General features: G+C 44.0%; 2 protein-coding genes across 2 annotated transcripts in view; one reads left to right on the forward strand and one right to left on the reverse strand.

Annotated features, from left to right (window-relative positions):
• Positions 1 to 1,495: 1,495 nt before the first annotated feature.
• On the forward strand, positions 1,496 to 6,690 carry pdk1 (pyruvate dehydrogenase kinase, isozyme 1). Its single transcript, XM_030785752.1, has 11 exons — positions 1,496 to 1,686; positions 1,821 to 1,962; positions 2,076 to 2,147; positions 2,559 to 2,743; positions 3,214 to 3,309; positions 3,419 to 3,496; positions 3,584 to 3,660; positions 3,758 to 3,856; positions 4,551 to 4,661; positions 5,985 to 6,098; positions 6,226 to 6,690. Exons 1-11 carry the CDS (start codon positions 1,578 to 1,580, stop codon positions 6,364 to 6,366), a joined length of 1,224 nt encoding a protein of 407 aa, XP_030641612.1. The 5' UTR covers positions 1,496 to 1,577; the 3' UTR covers positions 6,367 to 6,690.
• A 2,857-nt stretch (positions 6,691 to 9,547) lies between these two features.
• The window catches only part of ppp1r9ala (protein phosphatase 1 regulatory subunit 9A-like A), a 30,644-nt gene continuing 21,909 nt past the window's right edge, over positions 9,548 to 18,282 (reverse strand). The window contains exons 10-20 of the mRNA XM_030786516.1: positions 18,168 to 18,264; positions 17,605 to 18,025; positions 15,669 to 15,820; positions 14,882 to 15,203; positions 14,698 to 14,755; positions 14,540 to 14,611; positions 13,387 to 13,585; positions 12,116 to 12,160; positions 11,310 to 11,420; positions 10,292 to 10,480; positions 9,548 to 9,908 (exon numbers count right to left, since the gene is read on the reverse strand). Of these exons, the coding sequence (XP_030642376.1) occupies positions 9,750 to 9,908; positions 10,292 to 10,480; positions 11,310 to 11,420; positions 12,116 to 12,160; positions 13,387 to 13,585; positions 14,540 to 14,611; positions 14,698 to 14,755; positions 14,882 to 15,203; positions 15,669 to 15,820; positions 17,605 to 18,025; positions 18,168 to 18,264 (1,825 nt within the window). The 3' untranslated portion in view covers positions 9,548 to 9,749. The remainder of the gene's footprint in view (positions 9,909 to 10,291; positions 10,481 to 11,309; positions 11,421 to 12,115; positions 12,161 to 13,386; positions 13,586 to 14,539; positions 14,612 to 14,697; positions 14,756 to 14,881; positions 15,204 to 15,668; positions 15,821 to 17,604; positions 18,026 to 18,167; positions 18,265 to 18,282) is intronic.

Here is an 18,282-nt window from a genome sequence, read left to right on the forward strand (position 1 = left end):
CACACACACACACACACATGCATGCATGTTCAAACATACACACACATTTACACACATGTGTACACATGCATGCACAGGCTCACACACATACAGAAAAGCTGCACACGCATAGCCTCTGTCCTCTCATACAGTGAGAGCCTCACAAAGTGATTCCTTTAGCCTGCAGGGAACATGTGAGGGACTTTCTGTAAATGCCCACCCTGTATACTTTTATCTCTTTAATATTCCTACTATTGTAATGTCAAACACGTGTCTGAAAAGTCTCCAGAGAAAATCAGGGCATAAACTGTTGTTCTGCTGTCAGCCAAAGATTGGACTGATATGGCTGAAAAGCATTGGGTGAGCGAGGCTATGAGCAATGCTGAACAAACAGGAATACTGAACAAAGATTCTGTGGCTACACCAGGCTGTCCATTATTCCCCTCTGATGCATGCCTGTGCTGAATAGATGACTCAACTCAGTTTTATTGTACTCTATTAACTGTTTGTTTGTTTTTTCCTGTACAATCTACTGTACAATCAGAGCCAGAGAGCCATGGGAACCTGTTAGTATTTAAAGATGATCAATAAAGAGTGGAGTGAAATGACCTCATCATACTGTATGAACTGAACCAGTATCTGACTACTGGTCAGGTGTACACCCTGTACATAGTCAAAATGTCTAGAGGGCCTGTGGAGAAAGTGCACACCTTGCAATAAAGAGTTTACATTTTTGCCTAAGTTGTGTTTTGCTCTGTGTCTTCTCAGTAAATGTAAAGATAAAAAGAAGAATACTTTGCAAGTATCGCTATTTTAGTAGTAGACTTAGTAGTAGTAGCAGCACTATTTCTGCTTGAGAACACGGCTTTATTTAGGTAGCGATGTGCGCCGTCTCCACTCCGTTCCAGTTGGGGTCGGTAATGCGCCTTTGTTGGTCTTACATTAAATGACGAGGAGACAAAGATGAACACTATCCAATGAGAGTCCGCTTGATATGTTGTCATACTGCTAATCAGACTCTTTTGAAACTGATGTAAAGGACGAAATAAATTAAACATTGTATTTAAATAACGTTCGTTTGACAGGTTCTGTGCTGGACAGATATCGGGGTAATCCGGTAATCGGTGACACTGTGGTATATGGTAGAATACAGCATTTTTTTTTTTGCTAGCCAGACACTTCACGAGCCAGCTCACAGGTTAATTACCTGCTCATTGCTAAACAATCGTTAGGAATTAGGCTATTAGCTCTCCTGAGCTAGTCCGTCCAGCCATTGTAATCCAGTGGATTATTATCAGGTTTAACTGGAACAAAGTGTTTCAGCACCATAAAATGATACAAGCTTGCCAAAGTTAATATATGCTACTTTCTGGTTATACTCCAGACCTGCCCTGGAAATTTTCACTCTATGTCATATGGTAGCGTCAAATTTGGTTTGTATATCAGTCAGCTACTATGTTTAAGATCAGTCGCTGTACCACGAATAATCACTAATTCGTCGTCAATTTGGTGAATGATCAGTCGCATTACTGGGTCGGATTATATCCAGTTAGACAGTTAACTGGCAGAGTTAAGACGCGGAACAGAAACCGGCCAACATGAGGATTTTGCGAGCTTTACTGAGCAACGCCGCCATCGGGAAACATGTTGATTTCTATTCGAGGTTCTCTCCGTCACCACTGTCAATGAAACAGTTTTTGGATTTTGGTAAATTTATGATTATTTAATCTCCAGAAATTAATTCGTAATCTTTTGATATCAGTCTGTAACAATTCTTAATATTTTGACGCCTTTCACCTACTTAAAAAAATCCACAACCTTTTATTGTTTCCTATTGACAGGATCGGAGAATGCGTGCGAGAGAACGTCGTTTGTTTTCCTACGACAGGAACTTCCTGTGAGGCTGGCGAACATCATGAAAGAAATTAACTTGTTACCGGATAATTTGCTAAGGACTCCCTCCGTTCGGCTGGTGCAGAGCTGGTAAGACCGGCGGTTTTTAAACTGCCTAAACCGGACACAGAGAATCTCTCATGAAGCTTAAATGGTAAACACTTAAGACTACAAGACAGACCGTCTCTGTCATTTATTAACAGGTACATGCAAAGTTTCGAAGAGATCCTGGAGTTTAAGGACAAAAACGCAGACGATGAAACAGTCACATCTGAGTGAGTATATGAGCATATTTGGAAGTTGATGAGTAGATTTATAGATAATGGTTTTGAGATGCTTTCGCTCAGAGCAGCCTACTAAAGGTCACAGTGTATCAGCATGACTGTCGTTCCTGACAATAACTAAGGCACAAACACAACTTTTTATCTTTGTAAAACTGCGGGATAAGATTGTTGTTTAGTTCATGCCGTGACAATACGGAGTTATGCTGAGATGCAAATCTAGTCATAATACCATTAGAAGAAAAATGACAGCAATGCAATACAGTGAGACTGCCATAAGCCCAGATGCAGAGAGATGATTATATGGTTATAACACAGTGAGAACTGAACTTACAGAAAGCTTTATGTAGGAGAAGGCCCCAGTGCCATTCTGTCCTTGTCTTAATGTGCCTTTACTCAATGAAGCTTTACAGACACGGTCATAAAGATCCGTAACCGGCACAATGACGTGGTTCCGACCATGGCCCAGGGAGTGGTGGAGTATAAAGAAGCCTATGGTACCGACCCAATCACCAGCCAGAACATGCAGTATTTCCTGGACCGCTTCTACATGAGTCGTATATCTATCAGAATGTTACTCAACCAGCACAGTAAGACACTGACCCCCACACACACACACACACACCACACACACACACACCACACACACACATACACGCACACACATACACACACACACGTACACACCACACACGCACACACCACACACGCACACACCACACACACACATACACACTGTTACTGCTCCAAACACACACACACACACACACATATACACATACACACTGTTACTGCTCCACACACACACACACATACACACACAGGCACATACACACTGTTACTGCTCCACACACACACACACATACACACACAGGCACATACACACTGTTACTGCTCCACACACACACATACACACACAGGCACATACACACTGTTACTGCTTCTCACACACACACACACACACACACACGGCTGTATTGTATATAGTGGTTTGAGTTCCGTGTTGTGGTTCTGTGATTATGAAGCAGACTGTTGGCTGTGGGTGTTTTGTAATCTGCAGCTCTCTTGTTTGGAGGGAAAGTGCGGATGAACCCTGCTCACCCCAAACAGATCGGCAGCATTGACCCCCACTGTCAGGTCACTGATGTGGTGAAAGGTGAGTCACACTCTGTGTCAGAGGTCAAGAGAGTCTGATTTATGGTCCTGAATGAGTCTGTGCTGATGAAACGTGATCCCGAATGACTCTGTAATCCTGTGTGTTTCAGATGCATATGAAAACGCCAGGAATCTCTGCGATCGATACTATATGAACTCACCTGAGCTCATACTGGAGGCATTCAACGGTAAATGTTATCCACTGAGTGTGGTCATTATTGATATAATACTGATTTTGTACTGAGTGAAGTTCTGTGTTGTTTTTTTTTCTGCAGTGAAAGAGTCAAACAAACCCGTTGCTGTGGTTTATGTACCATCTCATTTGTACCACATGGTCTTTGAACTGTTCAAGGTAAAATACCCTGTTTTCAGTAGGAAATCTAGTTTAGTTGTTTTTCAGTTTGTGCATTTGTGTGTAAATATGGGTTTGTGGTGTGTATTTTGTGCAGAATGCTATGAGGGCCACCATGGAGTTGTATGGAGATGCCATGGAGTACCCACCGATTCAAGTTCAGGTCGCCCTGGGCAGCGAGGATCTGACCGTGAAGGTATACACACACCACAGTGAGATTCAAAGCTGGACACACACTCACACACCACAGTGAGATTCAAAGCTGGACACACACTCTACACACACTCACACACCACAGTGAGATTCAAAGCTGGACACACACTCTACACACACTCACACAACACAGTGAGATTCAAAGCTGGACACACACTCTACACACACTCACACAACACAGTGAGATTCAAAGCTGGACACACACTCTACACACACTCACACAACACAGTGAGATTCAAAGCTGGACACACACTCTACACACACTCACACAACACAGTGAGATTTAAAGCTGGACACACACTCTACACACACTCACACACCACAGTGAGATGAAACCCTTGCCCCTCCCACCTGTTCTCCTCTTGTGCTGTGGTCCTGTTTTCAGGTATGATGGTAATGCTTCTGCAGTGTTGAGTAATGGATGAGCTTTGTGTTGAGTAGTGTTGGTTGACTTTGTAATGATTAATTGATAGGGCAGTGTTGAGTAATGGATGAGCTTTGTGTTGGGTAGTGTTGGTTGAGTTTGTACTGATTAATTGATTGGGCAGTGTTGAGTAATGTATGAGCTTAGTGTTGAGTCTAGGCATGATCTGTGACTAGTGAAATGGTTTTGAATCTTTGCTGGTCTGTCTTTGGTAAAAGCTGGGGATGTTGTTCTGGTTGGTTGGTGTGTGTAGGTGAGCGATCGCGGGGGTGGAGTTCCACTGAGAAAGATTGACAGACTGTTTACCTACACCTACTCCACTGCACCACTTCCCCAGATGGACACAGCCCGCGCTGCACCACTGGTGAGTCTACACCCACTCCGCACCTCTGTACCTGAATTCTAGGGGTGTGCATCTTTCTCTTATAAGACGATCCGATACGTATCTAGATACAGGGGCTACGATACGATTCAAGGACGACACGTTTTAATGCGGAACGATTCGGCGCGATTCGATTCGGCGCGACTCTATGCGATTGTAACACGATGCAGTCTGATACAGTTCTTAACATCTGTTTAATGTAGACATTCATTTTCGATTGTAAATTAAAATAAGCCAATTTTATACACGTGGCATTGCTTACCTTCAAATAGACATTTTATAAATGACCAGGGAATCCCAAGTATTTGTGTTACTTTATGGCACGGGGAAAATTGGAAAACAAATCATTTCAGAATTACATGTAATTGTGTTTATTACTTTTCCAATAGACACAGACAAAAAAGACTAACTGTATGAGCAGACATTTTAAATGGTCTATAGATGCCGTGGTTACCTTAGACCTGGCCGAGTTGTGGCTAAGTCGTGGCTGGACAAATGTTTTTGTATTGCGTGTTCTTACTTGTACTAGCTGCACTAGCATTCACAGATCCCTCATCGCCCGCATATGTTTCACCATGCTGTCTCACCAGGCCAGTGGTAAGATCTGTCGTGCTTTTCCTCCCTTCCTGTAAAACCAAATGTCTTCCAAACCTTAGATTTTAGATTTGACGGTGCACTGTAAACCGTCTCAGCAATGCCGGACCTTGTTCTTGTGTTACCGCGTAAGGCTAACGTTACTCTCCTAAAAAGTAAAAGGTCAACGCAGACGCTGTGCAAATTTGTTTGCGAATGCGAGGCGGTCATTATTATTTTGAAAGTAACATGACTTGTAACTTTAGAATAGTGAGTCTTCCACAGCGGATAAATACTAAAGTAGAATTAGCAGCAAACCTTCAGTCAGCCGACTCGTAACCCTAGAATCGTGCCATCGACAGGTTCATGATACATTTAGACCGATCAAGGGGCCCGCGTATCGATGTAGTCGCATGTTTAAAACCGGTTTCCGATTCGTGTTGGTGAATCATTACACCCCTACTGAACTCCATCAGCAAATACCAGCCGTACAGAGGACGGAACGACGTGTGTGTGGTGTTTGGTATACGATGTGTGTGTTTGATGTTTGTGGTGTTTGGTATAGTGTATGTTTGTGGTGTTTGGTATATGATGTGTGTGTGTGTGCGTGTAATCCTGTCTCTGACTGGATATGGCTGTGTGGTGTGTGATAGATGCGTGTGTGTGTGTAATGTTTGTGGTGTTTGGTATATGATATGTGTGTGTGTGTGTGTGTTTGATCCTCTGTGTCAGGCTGGGTATGGCTATGGTCTGCCGATCTCCAGACTGTATGCGCGGTATTTCCAGGGCGACCTGAAACTCTATTCCCTGGAGGGCTACGGGACAGACGCCGTTATTTACATTAGAGTGAGTTTCCCCATGAAACACCAGACGTTCACAAACGTTCATCCTGAAGGTCATTTAGGTTATCTCCTTTGTAATTCTCACATTTAACAAAGACATTGTTTGTTTGTTTTCTTGCTCTGCTTACCAGGCTTTGTCCTCAGAGTCGATTGAGAGGTTGCCTGTGTACAACAAGTCGGCATGGAAACATTACAGGACGATCCATGAGGCCGATGACTGGTGTGTGCCAAGCAAAGAACCCAAAGACATGACCACCTTTCGCAGCTTTTAGGTCTGAGTTCACGCCTGTGTTCAGGCGTTCGGGATGCTTATCTCGATGGCGTGATGATTTGGTTGAAGAGACTACTCTACCATATGGAGCCAGAGGGCTAAACCTTTCGGGCATTTAAGAGTTGTGTTTAAAAAAATAGCTCAAGTTTACTCTGAGGTTGTAGTGCCATGTAGAGGCCCTGCCGTGTCAGCGTAGGTCAAATCGCCTGCTTTATTACAAATGAACTTTCCTGAAAACGGCTTTCAATGCCTTACTGGTATTTGCTGAGCTTTGGACAACAGTCTTTGTGTTTGATTTTTATGTCAATCCTGCAACAAAATGAGGTGTTCAGATATTCACACACATATTTTTTGTGTTGTTACACAATATGAGCAGCAGTGTTTTAGCCGGTGATTCTAATCATGACAAACTGTGGCAATCTTAGAATTTAAACCTAAACCTTAAGTGGTGAACTTTGTACAGTGTGCTTGCTGTTTTAAAAAGGGTCAAATGAATTTTGAGTGTTTCTTTATATAAAGCCATGCACTCTGTGTTTGCAGTCTCTGTCCATGTGCAGCAGGCTGTCTGCGTTTTGCCGAGTGTGTGAATAATTCACACAGGGATCCAATGTCTGTGTCATTCACACAGGAGTCTGTTACAGGAGTCAGACCCAGTGTCTGTGTAACACACACAGGAGTCAGACCCAGTGTCTGTGTAACACATACAGGAGTCAGACCCAGTGTCTGTGTAACACATACAGGAGTCAGACCAGGGTTTGTTCGCTCTGCCAAATAAGGGACAAATGTAAAGTATTGATTGGGATTTTCTTATTTCAGTATCAGGCACCGGGACACATTTTGATCTCTGAGGAACATCACCTGTCATTTTAAGACGTGCTGAATAACTGCTTTTATAAAACTCCCCCTCTCTGACTTTCTCCTATGGTTCTCTGTGTGATAAGTGTAAAGGTACGATTAAGGGAGAGACATGCTTTTTTGGTTTTCTACCGTTGGATGTGAAGTGACTGACTGTGATGTGATGAGGGAATATCTTCTCTGACTGAAGAGAAGCTGGTCTATGTCATGGAGAGTATGCTTCAGTGTACATTGGCTCATCTAGACTGGATTACATTCATTTGAATCATGAAAGAAACCAGTAGCACACTAGTTCTCCTTCAGCATCAGATCAAACGTGTATTTATTTTGTGTCTGTGAGCAGGAAGCGCTCCTGCTGTGGACTGTGATGTCATCTTGCTGACTCTGCCTTTAGCGTGGAGAAATAAATTGTGGTTGTTTTCCTGTTCTTGTCCTTCAAATAAAGGGTCCAGATCATCCCCACACTGCCTCTCGGTGGTGATTAAGAGCAACTGCATTTAATTCACACGCTCACAAAACCCTCAGAGAACATAAGGTGTTTATTTATACATGTAGAAGAGGTTTGTGCCAAAGACATGACTGGGTACCAGGCCCTTGCTACACCAGCTGTAGAGTATGTGCTCAGTTTGGACAGCTGAGTCCAACACCTCGTCTTCACGTTCAGGTAACACAACACTCGCCCATACAGGATCATGCAGGCAGGATGCCACCTGTGTTTACCCCCACATGACTCAGGTAGAGAACAGAGTCCTGCAGGATTACAGTTAACGTTCCACAATCCTGTATCAAAATCAACGTTTCTACAGCACACACACACACACAGCTGATGAATAACACAGACTGCTGTTCGTTTTCCTACCAGTTCAGTGACGCACAGATTAACTGGTCTCACTCATTCTGCTGCCTCACACAGAACCAGTGTCAGCAGTGGGAACCGGAGGAAATGTAGCACATCGCTATTTTTGCATTTTTAGTTTGCCAAACGGTGGGAAACCACAGGCTATTCTACTTAGTAGAAAATGTATCCAAATGTAAAATCAGTAATTCACTTTTTCAAAAGCTATGCAGTTAAAAGGCAAGTATAAAATCTGTTTTTTTTTTTTTGTTTGTTTGTTTTGTTTACACAAATAAACCCATGCCACCCTTTTGTGCCTTTAAAAGATAACAGTGCTGTGAAAAACTGAACAAAATGTTCAGCAGTACAACTCTTCATGGCCACAGGCAACGTCATACTAACAAAAATAAAATACAAAAGGTATGAAAACTCTATGCATTCCACATTGAAAAACACATATGAAAATATCCAGGCTATCAAAACCTCAAATGCCTTTAACATTTAACATCCAGGCTATCAAAACCTCAAACGCCTTAAACATTTAACATCCAGGCTATCAAAACCTCAAACGCCTTAAACAGTTAAGTCCTGTTTGCCCACCCTCCGTAGTGGTATTACAAAAATCCATTTGGTCAAAATCACATTCGGCATATTCACATCACACTCTACACGGAGGTCCTCTCCACAATCTGGAATCTTTAGTGTTAGTCCGTCAGATGGTCTGAAACAGAAGTCCTCTCTACAGTCTGGAATCTTACGTGTTAGTCCTTCAGATGGTCTGACACAGAAGTCCTCTCCACAGTCTGGAATCTTACGTGTTAGTCCTTCAGATGGTCTGACACAGAAGTCCTCTCTACAGTCTGGAATCTTTAGTGTTAGTCCGTCAGATGGTCTGACACAGAAGTCCTCTCTACAGTCTGGAATCTTACGTGTTAGTCCTTCAGATGGTCTGACACAGAAGTCCTCTCCACAGTCTGGAATCTTACGTGTTAGTCTGTCAGATGGTCCGTGGTTCCACAGAGGCGGGCAGAGGAGAGTCAAGGCCATGTGAACTTAACGCTGGAACACTGCGCTCCAGCTGGACATCTGGTGCAGTGTTGAAAAACGGAGCGTGACAGAGAGAAAGTACCTTCTGGTAAAATCTACATTACTGCAGAGATGAGGACTAAGGCTTGTGGTGATTATATGTAAAGAAAGCTTATGCAGTCAGACACAGGGACTCATATGTTTGAGCTGAACACAGCCTTACTCTGCCACACAGTGACCTGTTCAGCCAGGCAGGACATTTCATTACTGATATATCATCACTAATCATGGCCCATCTGAATCTGCTCTGTCCCAGGCTAGACTCCACACACGCGCGCACACACACACACACACACACACACACACACACACACACACACACACACACACACACACACACACACACACACACTATGGCCTCACATCTGGACATTCACACCTTCACCTGTGCTGCAGTTTTGGTTTTGTGCACTCATTCACAATTAGGTATAATGAACAAAGCCTTGACATTATATCAGCTTGCTGAAAAATAACATATATATATATATCTATAGAGAGAGAGAGAGAGAGAGACATATTGCATATTAGTCGAAGGTCTGAAAATGGTGACCTATGTTTCCCCAGGCTTTGTGGCCCAGCCATAGAGAGAACACACAGGTTTTTCCCCCTCAACACACGGAGTCATCATTCCCCAGCGCTCTGCCACTCCGCCTGGCCTCCTTCTCCCGCTTCTCCCGCTGTTTCTCCAGTTTCTCCTGCGCTTTCCTCATGTCCTTCAGCTTCTTCTTAATGGTGGTCCTGTCACTCTGACTCGACACTCCCAGAGCCTAACAAACAAAACAAACAAACAAACACACAGAACAGATCACACAAAGTGTCACGACAAACTGTGATCTCTGTAGCTTCAGTTCCAAGGCAACCACTCACTGTCTTTGACGTTTAGTTAAAGTGAATGTAATTAGCAGTGAAGCGCTGACATTGGAGTGCCATACCATCCCAGTCCACTGGGTGGCAGTGAAGACTACTAAAAAAGAAAATCTTATTATCCATATTTTTTTCTGCTCTAAATCATATTCACAATATTCACCTCCTCACCCATGCATTCAGTTCCATCTCTCATATAATATGGGCCTACTGCCAATAGAAGAATTAGACCTATTTATTATCTTTACTGTGCATATCTGTACCATTGAGTGTGATGCGGACACACCTTGAGTTTATCACTGTCTAGATTCAGGAGCTGCAGTCCGTCCACGCCCTTTAGCGTAAACTCTGGAGTGTATTGGTCCATGTTCATGCCCATCAGCCAATGGCAGACCTGCTGCGTGGTCCACTCTGACACAGGACGGCTCTGCCACTGGTACTCCTTCCCCAGAGCATACGGCACGTCATCCAGCGTCTGCGTAGCACGCACACACACACACACACACACACCTGTCAGACACCACCACGACCTGACGGTCTACACCTTACACACACTGCTCTCATCAGCACTCCAGCCATGTGGTTTCACAGCAAACATCAAGCAGGAAAAAACTAAACAAATCAATGCATTTTCTGCTGAAACATGCATTGATTTCCAGCACTGCTGATGAAAACAGGCATATTCTCAGAGGAAAATAAAAATGGTCCATGCAGATAGTGGATGCGCACTAGCTGCCTGCCGTGAGGAGAACCTGAAGGGCATAGCAGAGCAGTGAGACAGCAGGTCTCATGCACCTCTTCCCCAGGACAGCAGCTGCCTGCACCATGACAACCCTGTCACTGCCATCCTTTCAACCACTTCAGTCAAGGAAGTCGCTACTCAGACAAGCTGTTTGACAATCACATGAAGAGAGGGAAAGTTCTAGAGAGAGAGAGCTATAGCAGAAGGCTGAGGGGGCTGCGTGTAGCACCCTGGCGTGGAGTTGACTTCACAGGGCATAGCTGGCTCAAGACAAGCTTCAGAAGCCGGGAGTGTGACTCTGGCTACGACACCGGCCAGACAGCAGCTCATTCAACACAGCCATGCAGAGCCAATGTCTACACAGGAACCCGGCAGGAGCTGTAAGGGGAGGGGCCACGTCCTTGGGGGAGGAGGGGGGGGGGGTCATCATTCAAAGACAAAGCCTGACTTCCCTTGTGACCTATTAATAGTCCAGTTATGGTTTAAAATAACAAGGCGCACATAGAAAAAAAAAACCCACACAGTGAGTGTACAGCATACACACACAGGAAAGCCAACTCACCTCGCTGGAAGAGAAGGTTAGAGTATGAGTGCGACCAGAGAGATTTGACTCAGCTACTAAGCCAGATAACTCAGGACTGCCTGGGTTCGAATCATCGATACCAGACAAACTCTGGAACAATGGAAACAAGGGATGCATCAATAAAGCCATCAATTCACATCAACGACAGACGAACAAAGGGCTACTTAGCTACAACTACACAACGACAACACCAACACACACTACAACCAGAAAAACCTCCATCCTCACAACAAACTAAACACTGTGACACCACACTCCACATGGTGACAGGTCGTTTAGCCAGGGGAAAATGGAGGGTCAACAGACCTTTAAAAGGTCAGCTACTGAGGAGTTTACAAAACACAGCACCAGTCTAAGAAAACCTGATTAGTTCCACGCAAAAATAGTCTCCTTATATACAGGACTTTAGAGTAGTTCTAACTGACAAAAACACACACACACTGTACACATATCTCTGTATATAAAACACACACACACACAAACAGGCAGGTATTAGTAGTGATTAGTAAAGAAAAGACAGAGAATGTGAACTAGGATCTACAGATCTGGGAGGTATTCCAGAAAGCAAGTTTAGTGAAAACTCAGAGTTAGTTAACCCAGAGTAAGAAGTAAATCTAATAGAGGAGCCATATGGCTTCATTCTCCTGGCAAAACAAAGCCAAAGGGCTCTTCTATTAGGAGACTTACTACTCAGATTTACTACTAGTTTTACTCAGAGTTTTCACTAAACTCGCTTTCTGGAATACCCTACTGATTTAGGATTGAGAGATAAAGTAATACTGTACCAAATCTAAGGATCGACTGAACAGAGAAGACCATGGCAAGTTTGTCTGTTTAAGAGAAGGAATGTTAGTAAGAGACATCATCCGTGTGCTTTTATGGGTGGGATTTCTGTGCCTCTCCACTCACAGATGTACGTGTGCCACTCAGCACACGATCCTATTTTAAACATGCAGGTCAGTATTCCTGAAACCTCTGCAAAGCTTCGTTGATGTTGGATCTAAGCGGCAGCCTAACAAATTAACGTTTTTTTCTTTCCTCAGTAGGTGTGCTTCACGTAGTTAATTCTCTGTTTTCTTTCCTCAGTAGGTGTGCTTCACGTAGTTAATTCTCTGTTTTCTTTCCTCAGTAGGTGTGCTTCACGTAGTTAATTCTCTGTTTTCTTTCCTCAGTAGGTGTGCTTCACGTAGTTAATTCTCTGTTTTCTCTCCTCAGTAGGTGTGCTTCACGTAGTCAATTCTCTGTTTTCTTTCCTCAGTAGGTGTGCTTCACGTAGTTAATTCTCTGTTTTCTTTCCTCAGTAGGTGTGCTTCATGTAGTTAATTCTCTGTTTTCTTTCCTCAGTAGGTGTGCTTCACGTAGTTAATTCTCTGTTTTCTTTCCTCAGTAGGTGTGCTTCACGTAGTTAATTCTCTGTTTTCTCTCCTCAGTAGGTGTGCTTCACGTAGTTAATTCTCTGTTTGCTAAGCTACTAAACCGCCCCTCTATCTGTTAGTCTCTTTCCAATACACACAAACATAAATGCATAATTCAGATCTCTCTCTCTTTCTCACACTCACACACACACACACACACACTCACACACACACACACACACACACACACACACACACACACACACACCTTCTGGTTTCTCGCTCTCTCTCTCTCTCACACACACACTCTCTTTCTGATTAGTGAGTAGGTCCAGATGCCCATGTTCTGCTGGCCGTACCCAGGCTCTGTGAGCAGTCCCCAGCTGTATGGCCACATCAGGCCTCCACACAGGGGAAAAAAAAACCTCACCACTCCTTTATGTTCTGCTCCTCACTGGCTCTGTACACTCAACCCAGCCTTTCAAACTGCAAATTATGCAACAAAGGATTCAGAATAGCTAAAGAACACATGCCTTCAGCGAGAGAGGAACCGGTTTCTTTAAATATCGTCCGCTCCCCCCCCCTCAGAGGAGGCAGAGAACTGGTGTACTGGTCTACAGCGGAGGGGGGCTGAGTTGTACTGTGTTTATTATCATAGTGGAGTATGGTGTGCGTGAGAACGTAGCGGCGGTTCTCTTTACCTTGTTCTTGCGCTCATGGCTCTGGTTTCCCGCCTCGGTGGCAGTGTACGGCAGACTGCTGGAGGATGAGGTTTGGTCTTTATCGCGGTCTCGATCTTTATCGCCAAACCAGGAGAAGGGCATGCAGGTAGGTATGGAGCTTACAGACTCAGAGGGGGACACACTTGCCCCCGATTCCTCTAGCAGGTCCCTTGACCCTCTAGACACAGGGAAGAAAAGACTACTGAAATATCTCATTTAGACAGTCATTTAGGCAACACTGAAAACAAAGCACTACATAGAATCACAGCAGAACAACAAGAGTGAATAATTATTATTTCAACACAGGGTGTACGGCATACCTGCTCCATTAGCTTTTAAAACTGCACTAAACAGGTTTTATTCACTTAACATAGCCTCCATTAGCCTAACACACTGTAATAAGTTATAGCTATACACTAACCTAACAGGCTGTAGTAAATTATAGTACATTAACCTAACACACTGTAGTAAATTATAGTACACTATCTTAACAAACTGTAGTAAATTATAGTACACTAACCTAACAGACTGTAGTAAATTATAGTACACTAACCTAACACACTGTAGAAAATTATAGTACACTAGCCTAACAGACTGTAGTAAATTATAGTACACTAGCCTAACACACTGTAGTAAATTATAGTACACTAGCCTAACAGACTGCAGTAAATTATAGTGCACTCGCCAAACAGACTGTAGTAAATTATAGTACACTAGCCTAAGAGACTGCAGTAAATTATAGTACACTGGCCTAGCAGGCTATATTAAATACATTAGCCCAGCATGCTATGCTAACTCATAGTCTACTAATACTAGCCTCATAGATTGAATTAACACAGCCTTTTAGCCAAGCACTGAATGTACTAGATTAACAGACTGTGTTAACACAGTGTAACAGATTAACAAACTATGTTAGCACAGAGTGTGTTAGCCAAACAGAATGCATTAGATTTACCAACTATCTTAACAGAGTCCATTAACTTGACCAAACTCTGGGCTGTCATTTACCCACTGTGTCAGACATGCTAAAGTCATTAGCACAATATTTGCTAACTTACCTCGAATAGCACAGTGCATGAAGATTCAATGACAAATCTCTTGTCTTACTTATTTAGCATAAGCTAACAGTTACCTGCTGTCCAGGGATGCGCGTGTGGCCTCTTTGTCATGTTTCTTGCCTTTGCCCCCAGACTTGCGAAGCCCGCTGAAAGAGAGAAATACTCTAGTTTTCAGATTGTTTCATTAACCATGTAACAGTGTACAGTAAACTGTTCAATTCACAAAACCTACCCAAAGTCTGGAAATCTTCTTTTGGGTTTTCCTGTTGGCGACACCTCACTGGATTCATCTAAAATAAAGAGAATGGAGAATCAGTACCATGTACACGGGCCACAAAGACCTTCTGCAGCTGATACCACACAGTCAAACACAAGCCATATCACTCAGCTGTCAGTCTGTCTGCAGCCAAGCTCACCTTTGCCCTCCTTGCCTTTTCCCTTGGACTCCCTCTTCTTGGCGTTTCTCAGGAGGACTGTCTGTGGCGGTGGAGAGGAGGTGTCTTTGGGTGCGGGCAGGCCGGAGCTCTCTGCGTTCTCCACGTTGCTTGTCTGTCTCTCAGGTGAGGAGCAGGGTGGACTACTCCCCAGCCCGGAGAGGCTGCGCTTCTTCTCACTGGCCGGGGGCGAAATTGGGACGGGCAGAGACAGACTCTCCTGGACGGACGGCCTCCGTATCCTTGGAGGCTCTGGGTTCTGAGAGCCTTCCTCCTCCTCTTCCTCATCCTCATCACCATCATCCTGATGACAGAGAAAATTATTAAAAAAAAAACAAACTGATCAGACTTTTATTTTTTACTGTGTATATTCATTATGTGAGTCACTTTCTGAATGTGAGGATGAGTAGATAGATAGCCAGACAGACAGACAGACAGATAGACAGATAGATAGATAGATAGATAGATAGATAGATAGATAGATAGATAGATAGATAGATTACTTTGTTAATCCCTAAGGGGAAATTGCAGTGCTAAAACACAGTATCAGGTAGGTAAGAAACACCGTGCTTACAATATACAAAGACTACAATATACAATACACAAGAATTACCATGCTACTGGATAAAGATAAAAAAAAAATAGAATACAATATAATTTACGATGTAGCTCTATAATGTGTGCAAATTACATGTGAAATGAGTTATGTGCATTTGTATTGGCCCTCAGAGGATGAGGTCATCTGGGTGGTGAAGACTAAATGTCTGACCTGTGGGTGGCATGCAGGGCTGCCCAGCATCTCCCTCAGCCTGCTACGGGATGGGAGCTGCCGCTTGGCCTTCTGGGCCAGTAAAGCTTTGGAACGATGGGCACTGGTGTCCAGTCTCTCCGTCTCAAGCCCCAGGTCGCTCCAGTCTGCAACTGGCCAACACAGTCACTGTCAATCAAATCTGCTGTATCACAGTGCAGCTTTACCAGACTAACCTAACACACCAGGGCTATATTACAACACAGTCACTGTCAATCAGATCTGCTCTATCACAGTGCAGTTTTACCAGACTAACCTAACACTACACCAGGGCTATATTACAACACAGTCACTGTCAATCAGATCTGCTCTATCACAGTGCAGTTTTACCAGACTAACCTAACACACCAGGGCTTTATTACGCATCACCAGACCAGCCTAACCTAACACACCAGGGCTTTATAACACATCACCAGACCAGACTAACCTAACACTACACCAGGGCTATATAACACTTCACCAGACCAGCCTAACCTAACACACCAGGGCTTTATAACACTTCACCAGACCAGCCTAACCTAACACTACACCAGGGCTATATAACACATCACCAGACCAGGGCTGCTGTCTGTCTTTCTCTCAGTTCTATAGAGCCACTGTCCCACACACCAGTTTCTCTCTGTGCTGTACTGACACAAATAAAGCCAAACTAGCCACTGAATGGAGAGGTAAGGTTAGAGTCTAGAACAGGATGAATGGAGAGGTAAGGTTAGAGTCTAGAACAGGATGAATGGAGAGGTAAGGTTAGAGTCTAGAACAGGATGAATGGAGAGGTACGGTTAGAGTCTAGAACAGGATGAATGGAGAGGTAAGGTTAGAGTCTAGAACAGGATGAATGGAGAGGTAAGGTTAGAGTCTAGAACAGGATGAATGGAGAGGTACGGTTAGAGTCTAGAACATGATGAATGGAGAGGTAAGGTTAGAGTCTAGAACAGGATGAATGGAGAGGTACGGTTAGAGTCTAGAACAGGATGAATGGAGAGGTACGGTTAGAGTCTAGAACAGGATGAATGGAGAGGTACGGTTAGAGTCTAGAACATGATGAATGGAGAGGTACGGTTAGAGTCTAGAACATGATGAATGGAGAGGTAAGGTTAGAGTCTAGAACAGGATGAATGGAGAGGTACGGTTAGAGTCTAGAACAGGATGAATGGAGAGGTAAGGTTAGAGTCTAGAACAGGATGAATGGAGAGGTACGGTTAGAGTCTAGAACAGGATGAATGGAGAGGTACGGTTAGAGTCTAGAACATGATGAATGGAGAGGTACGGTTAGAGTCTAGAACAGGATGAATGGAGAGGTAAGGTTAGAGTCTAGAACAGGATGAATGGAGAGGTACGGTTAGAGTCTAGAACAGGATGAATGGAGAGGTAAGGTTAGAGTCTAGAACATGATGAATGGAGAGGTAAGGTTAGAGTCTAGAACAGGATGAAGTTGCTAAGTGAGCCCTGGGTTACATATTGGAGGGCTAAACAGGAATGTGTGCTGAGAGAGGGCTGTAAGGTGTGACTGGTCTCTCAGTCAGTCTATGACTAACTCCACAAGTGACGCAGAAACTCTGGGTGTGTAGGAGTTTGAACCAAAACACAGAGAGTTTTAATGACACAATGACACCAAATCCAGCGCTACAAACATATGAAATCTGCCCACAGACTTAACATTTAACAAAGGGATTAGTGAAAGTAATCCTCATTATTTTTAATCAGCATTTAATTAACGTTTAATGATTTCTAATGCTTAATTACAGTTAAATTAGTAATTAGTAACAGAAAGATCTCATACACAGATCTCAGGTTTAAATCTGTTTAAATCTGTCTGATTATACTCTAGACATATCCAGGCATACCCACAGAGGACTTCCACACTACCACCGACACACGTTTCTACAGAGACAGTTACCCTGGACAGAAGTGTCTGCTGACACTGACTCTCTGTGGAGACAGTTACCCTGGACAGAGGTGTCTGCTGACACTGACTCTCTGTGGAGACAGTTACCCTGGACAGAGGTGTCTGCTGACAGTGAGTCTCTACAGAGACAGTTACCCTGGACAGAGGTGTCTGCTGACAGTGAGTCTCTATGGAGACAGTTACCCTGGACAGAGGTGTCTGCTGACAGTGAGTCTCTATGGAGACAGTTACCCTGGACAGAGGTGTCTGCTGACAGTGAGTCTCTACAGAGACAGTTACCCTGGACAGAGGTGTCTGCTGACAGTGAGTCTCTGCTGGAGTCGGCAGGTTCCTGGCCTGTTCCCCGTCCCTCTTCTACAGAGTTCTGATCACCTCCTCCACCACAGACAGACATGGACTCCAACTTTGATACCTAAACAGACACAGAGACAGACAGAGAGAAACAGGGAGAGAGAGACACGGGGGGGGGTGGGGGGTCTGTTTATCTTCTCCTGTTTCTGAGGTGAACTCTCTGTCTCTGTGCTGACGGAGTGAGGATGTGTCTCTGTGCTTACCCTCTCCTGTAGACTGTCCAGCTGAGTTTTATACCAACTCTCCTTCTCATCATAAACTTTCCTCAGCTCCTCCTCTCTCTTCTCAAAGTCACTCTCTCTGCAGAAACCACACAGC

The sequence above is a fragment of the Chanos chanos genome, chromosome 10, assembly GCF_902362185.1.
Source record: "Chanos chanos chromosome 10, fChaCha1.1, whole genome shotgun sequence".
Classification (NCBI taxonomy): Eukaryota; Metazoa; Chordata; class Actinopteri; order Gonorynchiformes; family Chanidae; genus Chanos; species Chanos chanos.

What these genes read in the sequence shown, in the direction of transcription:
- pdk1 (XM_030785752.1), top strand. Translation starts at nt 1,578, where the DNA reads ATGAGGATTTTGCGAGCTTTACTGAGCAACGCCGCCATCGGGAAACAT. An exon ending in AATGTTACTCAACCAGCACA is followed by an intron (nt 2,744 to 3,213) that starts GTAAGACACTGA and finishes TGTAATCTGCAG; the next exon opens with CTCTCTTGTTTGGAGGGAAA. An exon ending in ACGCCGTTATTTACATTAGA is followed by an intron (nt 6,099 to 6,225) that starts GTGAGTTTCCCC and finishes TCTGCTTACCAG; the next exon opens with GCTTTGTCCTCAGAGTCGAT.